We start from the raw sequence: 14,108 nt of genomic DNA on the forward strand, positions 1-14,108 counted from the left end.
CAAGGAACTAACAAAAGGAGTACACATGCCCAAGTTTCACTATAAATACAAATAATGAATTTAGAATAAATGCCTGAGCAATGGCCAGGAAAACAAAAACAAGGCTAGAAAAGAAATGATTGAGACAATCCAGGATTTGAAAGCCAAATTCAATAAGAAGGTAAGAAGGCCCTTTGTGCACAGCATAGATCTTTTCTACTTAGCAAGGTCCTGCATATCTTGGGCCAGGATCTCACCCAGAAGTTTGACTTTTCATCCCCAGTACCCTCACCAATGCCGGAATATATTCTCAAACTCCAGACTTGGACCAGGACTCACACATCCTGTATACCCAACACTTGTGTCCTTCTGACTTCATCCCACATGAGTTGTAGCTAACCTTTAGAGACATTGTGGCCTTCACATCCTGTGCTCTGCCCCAACCTGCAGGGATAGCTCCTTCTGAGGATTGTTAGAGTCTCCTTACTCATCTCAGCCTGGCTTCTAGTACTATCAACTAGAGCTCTGCCTTTCTGTGCCTCTCCCTCTCCCTCTCCCTCTCTCTCTCTCTCTCTCTCTCTCTCTCTCTCTCTCTCTCTCTCTCTCTCTGTGTGTGTGTGTGTGTGTGTGTGTGTATGCCTATGTGTTCCTATAATCTTAAGTTCCCTTTTACCTTTTATGAGAATATTACTTTATGAATTGAGGGCCTACCTTGTCTAGAAGAATTTCATTCTAATCAATTACATCTGCAGTGATGCTGTTTGCAAATAAAGTTACAAGACAAGTTACTGAGATTTAGGACTTCAACTCACAAATTTTTTGAGAGTCATAATTCAACCACCCTTAACACATACATGGGTGGTACTAGAGGTGGAAACCAGTTCCTCACTCACGCTGGCCATTCACTGCTGTGCTGTATATACCCCAGCTTTGTGTATGTGTGTGTGTGTGAGGGGGGTTGCATATACACCGTGTATTCATGCACTTCTAAATACATTACACCTTGACTCCAGCCTCCCTACCTCCACTCCTTCCAGTCTCCCCTCCATTTCCCATCTCCTTCAGATCCACCACTCTCTTCAGAAAAGAATGGGAATCCCAGGGATCTAAACCAAGTTTGGCATAGCAAGTTACAATAAGACTAGACACAAATCCTCATATTTGGACTGAAGGAGGCAAGCCAATAGGAGAAAAGGGGTTTCAAAATCAGGCAAAAGAGTCTGAGACACCCCCACTCCCACTGTTGGGAATCCCACAAGAACATAATATGCAGAGGACCTGGCTCCGTGGTTGTTGCTTCTATCTCTGAGCCGCTATGAGCCCTAGTTGATTCAGTGGGCCATGTTCTTTTGGTGTCCTTGGCCCCTCCAGCTCCTATTGTACTTCCTCTTCCTCTTCTTTGTGGTTCTTCCTAGTGTTTGGCTGTGGATCTCTGCATCTGCTCCCATCAGTTGCTGGATGAAGCTTTGCTGATGACAATTGGGCTAGTCACTTTTCTGGAGTTCTGGCAGCAGGCATGGCCTTTGGGTGAGCAGGGGGCCTTCCTGTGGTCCAGAAACATCCATAGGTTGATGTCCTTGTTTTTGATATAACTGTAATGTTACATTTCTTGATGTGTAGAGTGTGTAAAGGTCAAAAGAATTCAAAGTTAAGAAAATACATTCGTGAAAATTGTCTATTTGTCTAAAAATATTAGGATACTATTTTGCCTTTGTTTTAAATTAATAATTAATTGAGCATCAATTAACAATTTGGCTCATTTGGTGTTTGGGCATCTGAACAAAGAAGAGGCACCGCACCCTCTTTTGGTAGATGGTCTCCTCTCTGGCTTTTAGATCCCTGCTATTGCTGTTGTTAAGAGTTGGTTCTTCTTGTTGCTGCTGCTGTTGTTTTAAGCTGATTTGGAGTAAGCTTGCCTTTGATTTCCCTTTTTGTAGCATTTGAGTTGGACATGAGTTCCCTAACAGCAGAATAGGAAGAAACAAAGAAATAGCATGTGAACTGAGAGGTAGAATTCTTGATGTAAATGTAGGGAGGGATTTTTACTTTTCCTTGTTTTTAAAATGGCTGTTTTTGTCTTCTGTTTAATGTGACTACTGAGCCACAAGAGACTTTGGAACCATTTTAACCATAGTCAGGTTTTAGGGACCACTGGGCAGAGGTGCTTGCAGCCATTCTTAGTGACTGGAGCTCAATTCCTAGGACCCACATAGTGGCAGGAGAGAGCCAACATCTACAAGTTATTCTTTGATTTCCACATAGACAGAGGAAAGTAAATATTCTATTTAAAAGCATTTAAAATGAAAATGAGAGCAGTTATAAACATGCTTGTCTTACTTCGTCTTTGCTTGGGAAAAATCAGAAACGGAGTCCATAATAGTTCCTTGTCTTAGTCAGGGTTTCTACTCCTGCACAAACATCATGACCAAGAAGCAAGTTGGGGAGGAAAGGGTTTATTCAGCTTACAATTCCATACTACTGTTTATCACCAAGGAAGTCAGGACTGGACTCAAGCAGGTCAGGAAACAGGAGCTGATGCAGAGGCCATGGAGGGATGTTCTTTACTGGCTTGCTTCCCCTGGCTTGCTCAGACTGCTCTCTTATAGAACCAAGACTACCAACCCAGAGATGGTCCCACCCACAAGGGGCCTTTCCCCCTTGATCACTAATTGAGAAAATGCCTTACAGTTGGATCTCATGGAGGCATTTCCTCAACTGAAGCTGCTTTCTCTGTGATAACTCCAGCCTGTGTCAAGTTGACACAAAACTAGCCAGTGCATTCCTGGTCTCCTCCTTGGGTACCCAGGTGTTGTGGTATACTACGGAAGTCAGGAACTGGGGTGGGGATGGAGGTTTGAGGTCGACCTTTCTCCTGGGGGCATCAGTGTGCCAGGCAGAGAGAGGAACGAGGGCCCAAGAATACTGGGGGATGGGGAGTGTTGGGGAGACTGGAGAGGAGAAAGCGTTTCTCAGGAAGCTTAGATGCTGCTCTTTAGTTGAAGACCTTCCCCAAGGGGATCCTTAATGAAACAGCTGAGATGAACCTTGCTTGTTCATGCTGATTTATTTGATGGTGGATGTGAATGCATATGCTTTATTCAGGGTGAACCAGGGATTAAATGTCTCTTGGGAGAAGGAATACCCAAAAGGAAACTCATTGGCTGCAGGCTTAAGACTATCTAGATACCTCATTAGCATGGAAAATAACTGCAGGTGTTACTTTATGTGCCTGATTGCCCATGGTCCTCTCAGTGGAATGTCCAGAGCAGCTTACATGTTCCAGAGCAGGCACAGAGACAGGTAGGGAATAGCTCCGCACCTGCCCTTCTCAGTTCTGAGAGTCCCGGGGTGTGAGCTCATTCAGCCTTACAGTTCTTAGGACTGACTGGTGACATGGTCCTACATACCCTTTACATCCTGTGGATTACTTTAGAGTCTTACCCATGATGTCATACTGGAGAAGAACCTAGTCAGTCTTACTCAAATCTACCTTGGTTGTGTCAGTGGCACTTCTTGCTACCTGCCCCAATGTTCTAGGTTCCTGAATGAAACACACACACACACACCCTGATTGATTTGTAAATCCCCCCAAGTCTGAAATCTGTCTGGGATAAGTCAGTGAGTCACCACTGAAAACTTATTTGGGTCTAAGAAACCGGAGTGAGTGTGTCTTACCTCAGATCCACACTGTCTACTCTGTGGAACAAGATGGAACAGTTTAAGTGGTGTGAGTAGCCCTCTGACATGAGGAGCCTTAACACTGCTCTTCAGCCAGAGCTCACTTACCTAGAGGAACTCAGAATGTTTGCTTTTTTTCCACCACTTTATTAGTAGATGATTGGATCCTATCTCTTCACCTCTTGTTTAATTTTCAGTGTAAAACTATGTTCTAGAAGGAGTGCATGGCCACTGTTCTAAGTTAATAATGCATTCCTGGGCAAACACCCTCTTGTCCCCCAAGGATAGCCATTATTGAAAGTTTGGCTGCATTGTGTTGCTCCTAAAGATGAGGTTGTTTGTGTACTGCTATGGAACTTGTTTGGTTTTGTTTTCTTAAATTAATACATTGTTATGTGTACTCTTCCTGTTTACAGTGCTTATCTCATCTCATTTACAAGCCACATTTTTTCACTACTATGTGGTTGTCTCCTAGCCATAATTTAGTTTAGGGAGATGGTCAGTAAAGTTCTTGTCTTTACTAGTGTATTTTTTAAAAATGCCTTTCAAATACAGAAAAGGTTACTATGTTGTTAATTTACAGTTCTTTTTGTTTTGTTTTTTTTCGAGACAAGGTTTTTCTGTATAGCCCTGGCTGTCCTAGAACTCACTTTGTAGAACAGGCTGGCTCGGAACTCAGAAATCCGCCTGTCTCTGCCTCCTGAGTGCTGGGATCAAAGGCGTGTGCCACCTCGCCCGGCTTAACTTACATTTCTATATGACTAGTTAAGATTGAGGATTAGCTAGTCTTGAGCAGTGCCTATGCATGGTTTCTACTGTTACTAAGTTTTAATACTTAAGTTGTTAATGTTGTTTACTGCAATTTTTTTTATCCTTCTTAGTTTGGTTTCTGTTGCCATGATAAGACCCCTGGCCAATAGCAACTTGGGGTTGGGGAGTTTTATTTCAGTTTATAAGTTACAGTCCATCCTTGAGGAAAGCCAAGGCAAGAGCTTGAAGCAGAAATCATGGAGGAACACTGTCTACTGGCTTTTTCAGTTCCCCCTTTCATACAGATCAGGCCAACCAGCCCAGGAGTGTACCACTCACAGTGGCTGGGCCCTTCTGCATCTAATAGCAATCAATAAAATGTCACACAGACTTGGCTGCAGTTGAGGTAATTCCTCAACTGAGTTTACAGTTCCTAGGGTGTTAGCTGACAACTGTTTACTATGACGCTTTCCCTCCACCACTTTCCCCTATACTTTGTGTTTATTGTCATTCTGTGTAGGTTTAACATCAGTGGCAAATCCATTTTGGTCAAAGGAGCTACCAGCTATTTATTGTTAAATAACAAAACACCTGAACACCCACTGATTATTGTAACTTTCCTTAGACTCAGGGTCTGGCTAGTACAGGGTTCACTTGGGCTCTGGTAACAGTTAGGGGCCGGCTAAATTCTTTGTGCACTTTTCTACTCCTATTTCTGGGATAGGAAGAAGATAGCTACAGCTGGCACATGTATGCTATCTATGTGGTTCCCATTGTCTGGGTGATTTCTCCAATGAGTCAGCCTTCTGTAGGAGGTGTTGAATGTACAAGGCACATAAAAAAGGCATTGCCCATTTAGCAGAGGACATAATATCCCCTTTAGCATATTCATTATTTGTATTTATGTATGGGTATTTGTGCATGGAATCCCCTGATGCTGGACTCTGTGTAGATGAAGGGAATGGAGCCTGGGTCCTTTGCACAAGCAGCAAGTGCTATTAGGCACTGAGCCATCTCTCCAGCCTATATTTTTCTTTTTAGAGAAAGAAACAAAAGGACTCAATTTGGTTGGGAAGTCATACTTCATAGACTTAGATATAAATTTCACCAGCTGTATTAAAAAGCAGTTGGAGCATTTTTAAAGAATGAGTTGTTAAGAGGGCTCCTTTGAACGACCAATTTGATTTGGGCACCACAGCTCTAGGACAGTGATACCTGTTGCCTAGGCGGAGTACAGTCTCTGCCATGGGTGAAACTGTGAAACTGCCCAGTTACATTTTTTCTAGGTTCTAGTATCTGTTGTTGCCTCTTTTTTTCTTTTTTTTTTTAAGTCTCACTGTGTATTCCTAGCTGACTTGGAACTTGCTATGTAGAATAGTTTGGGCTCAGACTCATGGAGATCTGATTGCCTCTGCCTCCTAAGTGCTGACATTAAACCTGTGTGCCACCATGCTGGGGTCTGAACACAGAAACTTGGAAATGCTTGGTAGAATGCTCTACCTCTGAGCTTTATCCTGGATCTTTCGTTTTTAAGATCAGACTGACCTAAATTTGAAATAGACCATCATACCTGCCTATATTTTGAGTGCTGGAATTACCATTGTAACCAGTATATTTGATACCCACTTATTTTAGTTAATTTCACTAATGTTTAAAATTATTTACTGAATGAGTTCTCTAATGTTTTGGTTATAGGCTGACAAGAGCTAGACTTGATGGCACGTAACTATACTGGAGTCCCAGGCCAGCCTGAGCTGTACAGCAATATCATGTCTCAAGCCAAAGAAACCATTCTTAGAAGCTGAGGCTGTGTGGTGGCATCATGGTAGAATGACCAAGTCCTAGGGTTCAGTAGCTAGAACCACCAAAACAAAAATCCCATTCTTTTATTTATTTATTTTTTTCCATTCTACTTTTAGACCATTCCATTAGACCCAGTAGTGTGATTGTATGGCTAATATTTATGGAGTTTTGGTCTACTCTAAATTAAAACAAACATTAAAAATATAATTTTAAACTAGCAATATAAACAGCATTCTAAATGAATTTTCCAAAATTAAAAACCTTAGAGGAACAGCACTATTTTCCATATCTGCAAGCTGTTTAATGTCTAGCATAATAAAGCACAGCTGGGGTCTCATCTGTTCAGCCCTCCCCAGCACAGCTGCAGCCGCTGGAAAAGCCCTGGAAGTACCAGCGAGAACAGCAAATGGCACTTTGCATCCCTGAGAAACCTTGAGCTTATGGGTTACTTGAAGGGGCTGGTAGGAGCTCCACTTGGCCTTTCTCTCCCTGTCCATAAAAGCCAGCTTTCTCTGAAAGAATGTCTGTTCTCTGAAGAAATCCTCATGAGTCCTGGGTTGAGGGTATTCCATGCACTGGATCTTCATGTCCTCTAAGGAGGATGCTGTGCAGGTTGGTGGGGAAGGCAAGGAAGTTCCAGGCTCAACTGGAAAGTATGCAAGAATTCTGAAATCCCATAAGCAGGACCTTTATTAAATGACATTTTTTTTTTAGAGCAACAGGGGACTACAAAAAAAAACCACAATAAAAACCAGTTTCATGTCAACAGTAAGTGACCAAAACATTATTGTAACAAGGTCCCAAAGTTCCCAGCCCCTGGATCAGCCCCTACTTGCATTCTGAGATTGGCAGCAGTTGCAGCATGAAGCTGCACAGGCAGTGGGAAAGAATAAAGTGTTTGTGAATCAGCCCACAGAACTTTGTAAATTGGTAAATTCCTTTGTGAGAATATTAGTATTCTTTCAAAGCTTTCCATGTGGCCCCTTTAGGGCCCAGCACTGCCAAAAGATTCGTTTGGTTTTGTGGTCAGAAAGTTTGAATGAGTTAGGGAGACTTAGGGCTTAGTAAGAGCTCTTGCTATGAAAGCAGAGGGTCCTAACTTCAAATCCCCACACTCCTATGTATTCCTTCAACCCCTGTTTTAGGAATCAGAGACAGAGTGATCCCAGACCTTGCTGGGTAGCCAGCCTGTCACTAACGGTGGACACCATAAAGGACACCCAGCATCTATATATGTACACTGAACATGTCTGAATAAAACTGGATGTGGTGCCACACACCTGCAACCCTAACACTGGGGGGCTGACGCAGGAGGACCCACGGGTCCAGACTATTGCACTACATCAATTCCCTCTCAAAACAGGAAACGTAAGACCTGCACTCCCCCAGCTGCCTCCTACTTAATCCACAATACTGTAGATGAACTTCTGTCCTAAGTAGTTCTGTTAGTTTTCTAAGGAGATGGTCTTACAGTTCTAATTATACAGAACACCACTGCACTGCCAGACCAGAAATAAAAGCATATAGCTTATTTCAGTTTTCTTTTTAAAATCTGATGAGACCAGTGAGATGACTTACCTGGTAATGGTTCTTGTTTCCAAGCCTCACAACCTGATCTCTATTCCTGAAATCCACTTGTTGGAAGGAGAGAAAGAACTGAAGGTTGTCTTCTGACCACCACACACACACACACACACACACACACACACACACACACACACAATATGATTAAATCATGTCTTTATTAAAGTATTGAATGTAAATTTCCAGGTTCGTTAGATTGTCATTACTATGCATTACTAGAGTATATGCAGTTGAAGAACTAGTCAGATAAGAATAGAAAAAGCGATGTCATTGTTTCACCAGATATGAACACTGCCATATAATCCTCAACAGTGGTGCATATTTTGACCTTTAGATAAAGTATTGTTAAACACTAGTATGGTAGCCTGTAGTATGTGTGGAGGAAATTATCACTCTCCAGAGACAACATAAGACAGATCTGTAGCCAGATACCTGGCATGATACCTGTGTAACTGCCCAGATAGATTTGTTTTCTTCCTACCTTGCAATAGATTGCAAAATCTCAAGATTCTACAGTGTCTCTAGGTGACCAGTCAGCCTTCTGCTTTATAAAAAGTTACATTAAAAATTCCTTGTGAACTTAGAAGGTGGAGGCAGGAAGGAGTCCAAGGTCAGCCTGTTAAACATAAAACATGTTTTTAATTTCTTGGATGAGCCGGAGAGCTGGGCCAGGGCTGCTCTTCCAGAGAACTTAGGTTCAGTTCCCAGCACCCGCATGACCACTCACCAGTGTCTTTAACACAGTGTTCAGGGACCTGATGCCCCTTCTGATCTCTGCAGGCACTGAATGTATATGGTGCACAGACATATATGCAGAGACAACACCTATACACATTAAAATAATAATAAAGTTTGTTTGAATTCCCTAGAGAAGGCTGAGATGGGACTCTGATGTAGAGTTTTTGCTTAGCTACCATGAAGAAAATGTGAGATCCCCAGAATTTGGACCCATTTGAAATTTTCTTACTTCTTGTTAGACACTCCCTATTGGAGAGTGGAGTGTTGGTGTAATAAGAATTAGGAATTTGTAGGGATGCCATTCTTGACCTGGTACTTAAGCCAGTCTCCTTCCCTTTAGTGAGGAAGTTACAACTCCTTGGGCCCACTTTGTTCCAGTAAAGATGACTAGATTTCCTGGACTCCAGTGACGTGTGGTGTGGGAGCCAGGTCTTGTACAACCTGCTTAGGTTTGTCTTTGGTCCACACGTTCTTTCCAAGGGTCGGTGGCCTCAGTGTACCCCAGCATTTTCTTCTCCTCTTCCTGTACAGACTTTTACACTGATACTCACTAAAACATGTCTCTCCCCTTAGTCCAGCACATCATAAAAGTCCTAGGTATGCTGAGTGGGTAGCTCTTGTGGAGAGCGCAGTGTTGGAAGAAAGGATCTACCCTATAGCAAAAGAAGACAAGATAAGAAATGAATCGTGGGGCCTGCTGTAGTGGTTCAGGCATTTAGTCCCAGCATGCAGAGCCAGGTAGAGCTATGTGAGTTTGGAGTGATCTGGTCTAGCAAGTTCCAAGACAGCCAGGGAACTGTCTCAAGGTGGGTGGGGAAAGTAAAAGAAAGGGATTTTTGAATAATGTTGTCAGGGAATATAGACAGTTGTGGACTGGATTTTGAATCTAACAGAACTAACTAAGTACTGCCAGGATTGATCTCACTGCAGAGTTAATAGGTAAGAGTGGGGAGAGCTATAGTAAAATGATAATTAAAAGCCAAACACTAGGAAAAGATCATTTGTATTGCCAGTTACTGACCTTTAAACTTGAGTGTATTTAGGAATCATTTAGGGATCTAGTTAGAAAATGTGTGCATTTCTAACAAAATCCCAAGGGGTGGTGATGTTGCTTACTTAGGGACCACACTAATAGCACAAATCTAACAGTAATAATAGCCATATGTATTTCTTTTTCTAAAGCAGGCACAGAGCAGTAAAACAATGATAGCTATTATTGTAACCAGCTACAACTCTTTCCTTTCTAAGCTTGACCTTGAGCCATGCTCTCCAAGGCAGGGCTTCCTGGCCTCAGCACTGCTGGAATCTGCAGCTGAAGTAATTGTGTTGTGCTTTGTAGAGTGTACTTCAGGGTGCTTAGTGCTGACCTCTACCTACCAGGTACTAGCAGTACCCGCCTTCCCATGTGTAACAATCCAGAAGTGACTTCAACGCTGGTGAAGGTCACAAGTTAGCCTCTATGGCCACTTGGCAGTCTTCGAACCCTCTTGCTCCCAAGGGGTGCCTTTTATGGAGTAGCAGTCAGATCATGAGTGCCAGAAAATCTTGGGCTCTGTTTTAAAACATTGTTAGCTCACATGGACATCAGAACCCTTTTCTCTACTCTCACTTCCTGCTGATGTCTACTTGTCTGCTTCTAGCTCAGCTTTCACGGTCCTTTTTTTTTTTCCAACCCCAGCACTCTGGAGGTAGAGGTAAATGGATCTCCAATTCAAGGACAGCCTGGTCCACATGTGTATGGACAGTTGGTTCTGTCCACTGTGAGGGTTCTGTGGATTGAACTCAGATCATCAGGCTTGGCAGCAAACGCCTTTACCTGCTAAACCATCTTGCCAGCCTGACAATGAATAGTTTTCGGTGGCAGTTTGGTGGAATAGTGTTGATTGAACTTTAAAGGCCTCTGTCACTTTGGGATGAGATATGCAAGACTTAAGTGCTAGCAGTTTTAGTGTAGTGAGGAACCATTTCTTAGTTTCCAGACAGCTGTCTTGTTGCACTAATCCTCGGTGGCAGGTAAGAAGCAAATGTTCTGGTGGTGAGGTCTTATTTAGGACACTAAGCTCATACATAATGACCTCTACTTTCTTGACCTGACCATCCCCAAGGGCCCAACCTCCTAGTGACCATCCCACTGGAAGTTAAGCAAGGGGCACAAACAGGCTAACTTTTGATAATTGAGAACCCATTCTGTTCTCAGTAAATGAAGAAGCAGAGGTAACTTTGTACTAGGGGTCATAGTATATTCCTAGGAGAGAGCTGGTTAGATCTTTCTGGAGGCTGGAGAGATCACTCAGCAGTTAAGAGCCCCTGATTCTCTTCCAGAGGATCCAGCCAGTTTCCTGCATCTGTGTCAAGCAGCACACAACCACATGTCACTCCAGCTCCAGGGATCTCGTGCCCTCTGGCTTGTAAGAGCAGGCAGTGTGTGTGGGGGACGGGGGATACACAAATAGAAATAAATCATTTTTTAGTCTTTCCCCTGTACCCTACCTTAGCAGTAAGAAATTACTACTATAAAGAGAAAGAGTATTACTACTCTATAGGTCTTAGAATTGGAGGGTAAGTTTTACTGCTGTTGCTAAGGTTCTTGAATACAGAGCACTCTGGAAGCCAATGCAAAGGATGGTATAGCCGAGTGAGGGCACAACCAAGTATATTGTATTGTATTTAACAAGAATGGGGTTTGGTTACTGGCTAATGAAAGTTAGTATTTAGTTTAGCACTGAAGTGAAAACTGATTACATCATTGACATTCGCCTCTCTCACTCACTAATTTTTATAAGCTAGGAAGCATAGTCACCAACTTGGAATTACCATGACCCAGCATTTGTGAGGGCTGAGTGACTTTGAAGACAGTTTGAGCTACTCTGTCTCAGAGGACCAGAAGATCTTCTAGCAATTGTGTGTGTGTATGTAGGCTGGCTGGCTGGAAGTCAAATGTTGTATGTCTTTATGTCAGTGTGGAGTTTAAAACTCTGCCAAGTACATTAGTTAGGGCAAAGATTCTTCTTATTTACCAGAAATGATGCAGCTATGAGAAAACTTGTCACTGAATGAAAAATGAGGACATGATCACTCCTAGGTATGGTTAGATTTTATTGTAGATAAAGGGAAAAACAGGCAGAGACATCTGGGAGAGTCCAGACTGAGCCAACAGACTGAATGGAGCTATTGGGGATGGGGATGGGGAGGACAAGAAAAGGGGGGGTGGGGCAAGCTGACCAAGAGTGAAACAAGAGGTCAAGATTGCGGTGTGGGAGCTGGTGAGATGGCTCAGCAGGTAAGAGCACCCGACTGCTCTTCCAAAGGTCCTTAGTTCAAATCCCAGCAACCACATGGTGGCTCACAACCATCCGTAACAAGATCTGACTCCCTCTTCTGGTGTGTCTGAAGACAGCTACAGTGTACTTACATGTAATAAAAAAAAAAAAAAAAAAGATTGCGGTGTGGACCAAGAGAGCCATAGTCAAAATAGCTGAGCAGTACAATGAAGAGAAGATGGGGGAAGGGAAGCAGAAGCCCTGTCCCCAGGATAGGTCTCACCCTAGCCTGGGTGAGAAGTGTTTGGAGAAGCCACAGGTACTGAGATTTGCTCTGAGTTTCTTTGAATCATAATAGTCAGCGGCTTATATTCTAAGAAACGAATCTTTAATTGATGTTTACCTTACATTTGAGAGTTGAAGAAAGTTTCATGTCTAGCTGTAGCTAGTGTGTTTAGAATGGATCTGGTGTTCTTCTGTCATGGCTCACTACCATACTCTTTATGAAGAGAACCCAGACATTAAACCAAAAGGATAAGGGGAAGGGTTTTTTTTTTTTTTTTTTTTTTTTTCCCCTTTTCTGATGCAAGGTCACCATGTCTTTATCTGCTCCTGTATTATTTCACAGTGCTGGTCCCAAGGGTGACAACATCTATGAGTGGAGATCAACCATTCTGGGTCCTCCAGGGTCTGTGTATGAAGGTGGAGTATTCTTCCTTGACATTACTTTTACCCCAGAGTATCCTTTCAAGCCTCCAAAGGTAAGGCATCCCTTATGTCTTCTGACATTAACTGTTCCTTGAGAGAGATCAAGTTTTCATTGTAATCACAAAAGCTAGAGTCTTCCATTTGTGTGCTGCTATCCTGTTACTCCATGTTAGTAAGAGCTGTGTGTACTGCGCTACAGTCTAGATCTGCTGTGTGTCAGAAGAGCTCAGCTGCTTGCTGTGTATTGTTTGCCAGTTGTAAGTGAATGTGATGGCTGTTGGTTGGGTGGCTCCTCAGTTGGCAATAGGCATTTCTAGGTGTAAATGCTTAAAACTGCTATTTATTGTCTAGCTTGTTAGATTTTATGCACACTCCGCAGCAGTGTATTACTTCCAGCTGACACAAGAGGTCAGCAAACAACTAACAATCCAAACTGAAGACACAGTCATATTGAGAACCTTCAAGTTAAGCCAGATGTTACTAGTAGCACATATCTGGAAACAGAAGCAGGCAGAGGGATCAAAAATTTGCAGCTAGTTTGGGATATATGGTACCAGACTAGCCTGATGAAGAAAAGAAAAAAATGTAAAGAGGAAGTACTGGACTGTGGCAGTGGGTACTGCTGTAAAATGAGATGGAGAACTGAGTGTGGCCTCACTTCAACAGCATCTACCTGAAATGTCATACTGCCTCCTACATGAATGCTTCTTGACAACTGCCTTATTTTTAGGTTACATTTCGTACAAGAATTTATCACTGTAATATTAATAGCCAAGGAGTTATTTGCTTGGACATATTGAAAGACAACTGGAGCCCAGCACTAACCATCTCGAAAGTCCTCCTTTCTATCTGCTCACTCCTTACAGACTGCAACCCTGGTAAGACTAACAGTCACCTGCACTGTATTTCTTACTAAATGTTTCTTGTTTTCCAAATAAGTTAAGACCATTAAAGGACATTTTAATCAATTGTTTAGTGTACTCGTTGGAAAAGGCAGCTACTCTGAGCTCACTGAGGCTGGGTGCAGCTCTGCTGCCAGTTTTGATGAGGATTCACTGAGCACTTGCCCACAGCCAGTGCTCACTTTAGAAAGAGGTATTTTTCTGCCAAATACTTGGTGATTTCAGAATTGTAATCTTATTGTGACTAATTGTTTTTAAAAAGAAAGATTATTTTTCTGCTTAAATATACAAATATAACTAGGCATTCCATTTTCAGAGAAACACATTTATTTGTAAGTCTGGGTTTTAGCCTTTTCCAAGCATACATTATACAATAGATACTGCCAATTGCACCAGCCAGAGAGACTTCCCAATATCTACAGCTCTAATTGGTTGAACAAATTTGGTCTTGGAGCCTTGGTCATACACAAGGAGAACAAAGAGTGTCACTTGTTGGGAGAGAACTAAAGAAGAATAAGAAAATAAAGCCAAGGCCACTCCTCCCACCCTTCTAGATAAGATTAGAAGGGCTAAAACAGAGGCCCAGCTGAAGAGCAAGTGTTCCTGCAGAGGGGTTCAGCTCCCAGCACCCACTAGGGGCCCACATTCATAACCTGCAGAGTACCCAAAAACATAAAATAAACCTTTTTAAAAACTGTTTTTAAAG

At 42.5% G+C, this 14,108-nt stretch overlaps 1 protein-coding gene across 1 annotated transcript in view; it reads left to right on the plus strand.

Annotated features, from left to right (window-relative positions):
* LOC110308876 (ubiquitin-conjugating enzyme E2 E1) overlaps positions 1–14,108 on the plus strand; it is a 52,095-nt gene that overhangs the window by 37,369 nt on the left and 618 nt on the right. Inside the window, exons 4-5 of the mRNA XM_021181199.2 lie at positions 12,421–12,553; positions 13,231–13,378. Of these exons, the coding sequence (XP_021036858.1) occupies positions 12,421–12,553; positions 13,231–13,378 (281 nt within the window). The remainder of the gene's footprint in view (positions 1–12,420; positions 12,554–13,230; positions 13,379–14,108) is intronic.

Source organism: Mus caroli, unplaced genomic scaffold, assembly GCF_978045245.1.
Source record: "Mus caroli unplaced genomic scaffold, Mus_caroli_1 scaffold_12, whole genome shotgun sequence".
In the NCBI taxonomy this organism is placed as follows: domain Eukaryota; kingdom Metazoa; phylum Chordata; class Mammalia; order Rodentia; family Muridae; genus Mus; species Mus caroli.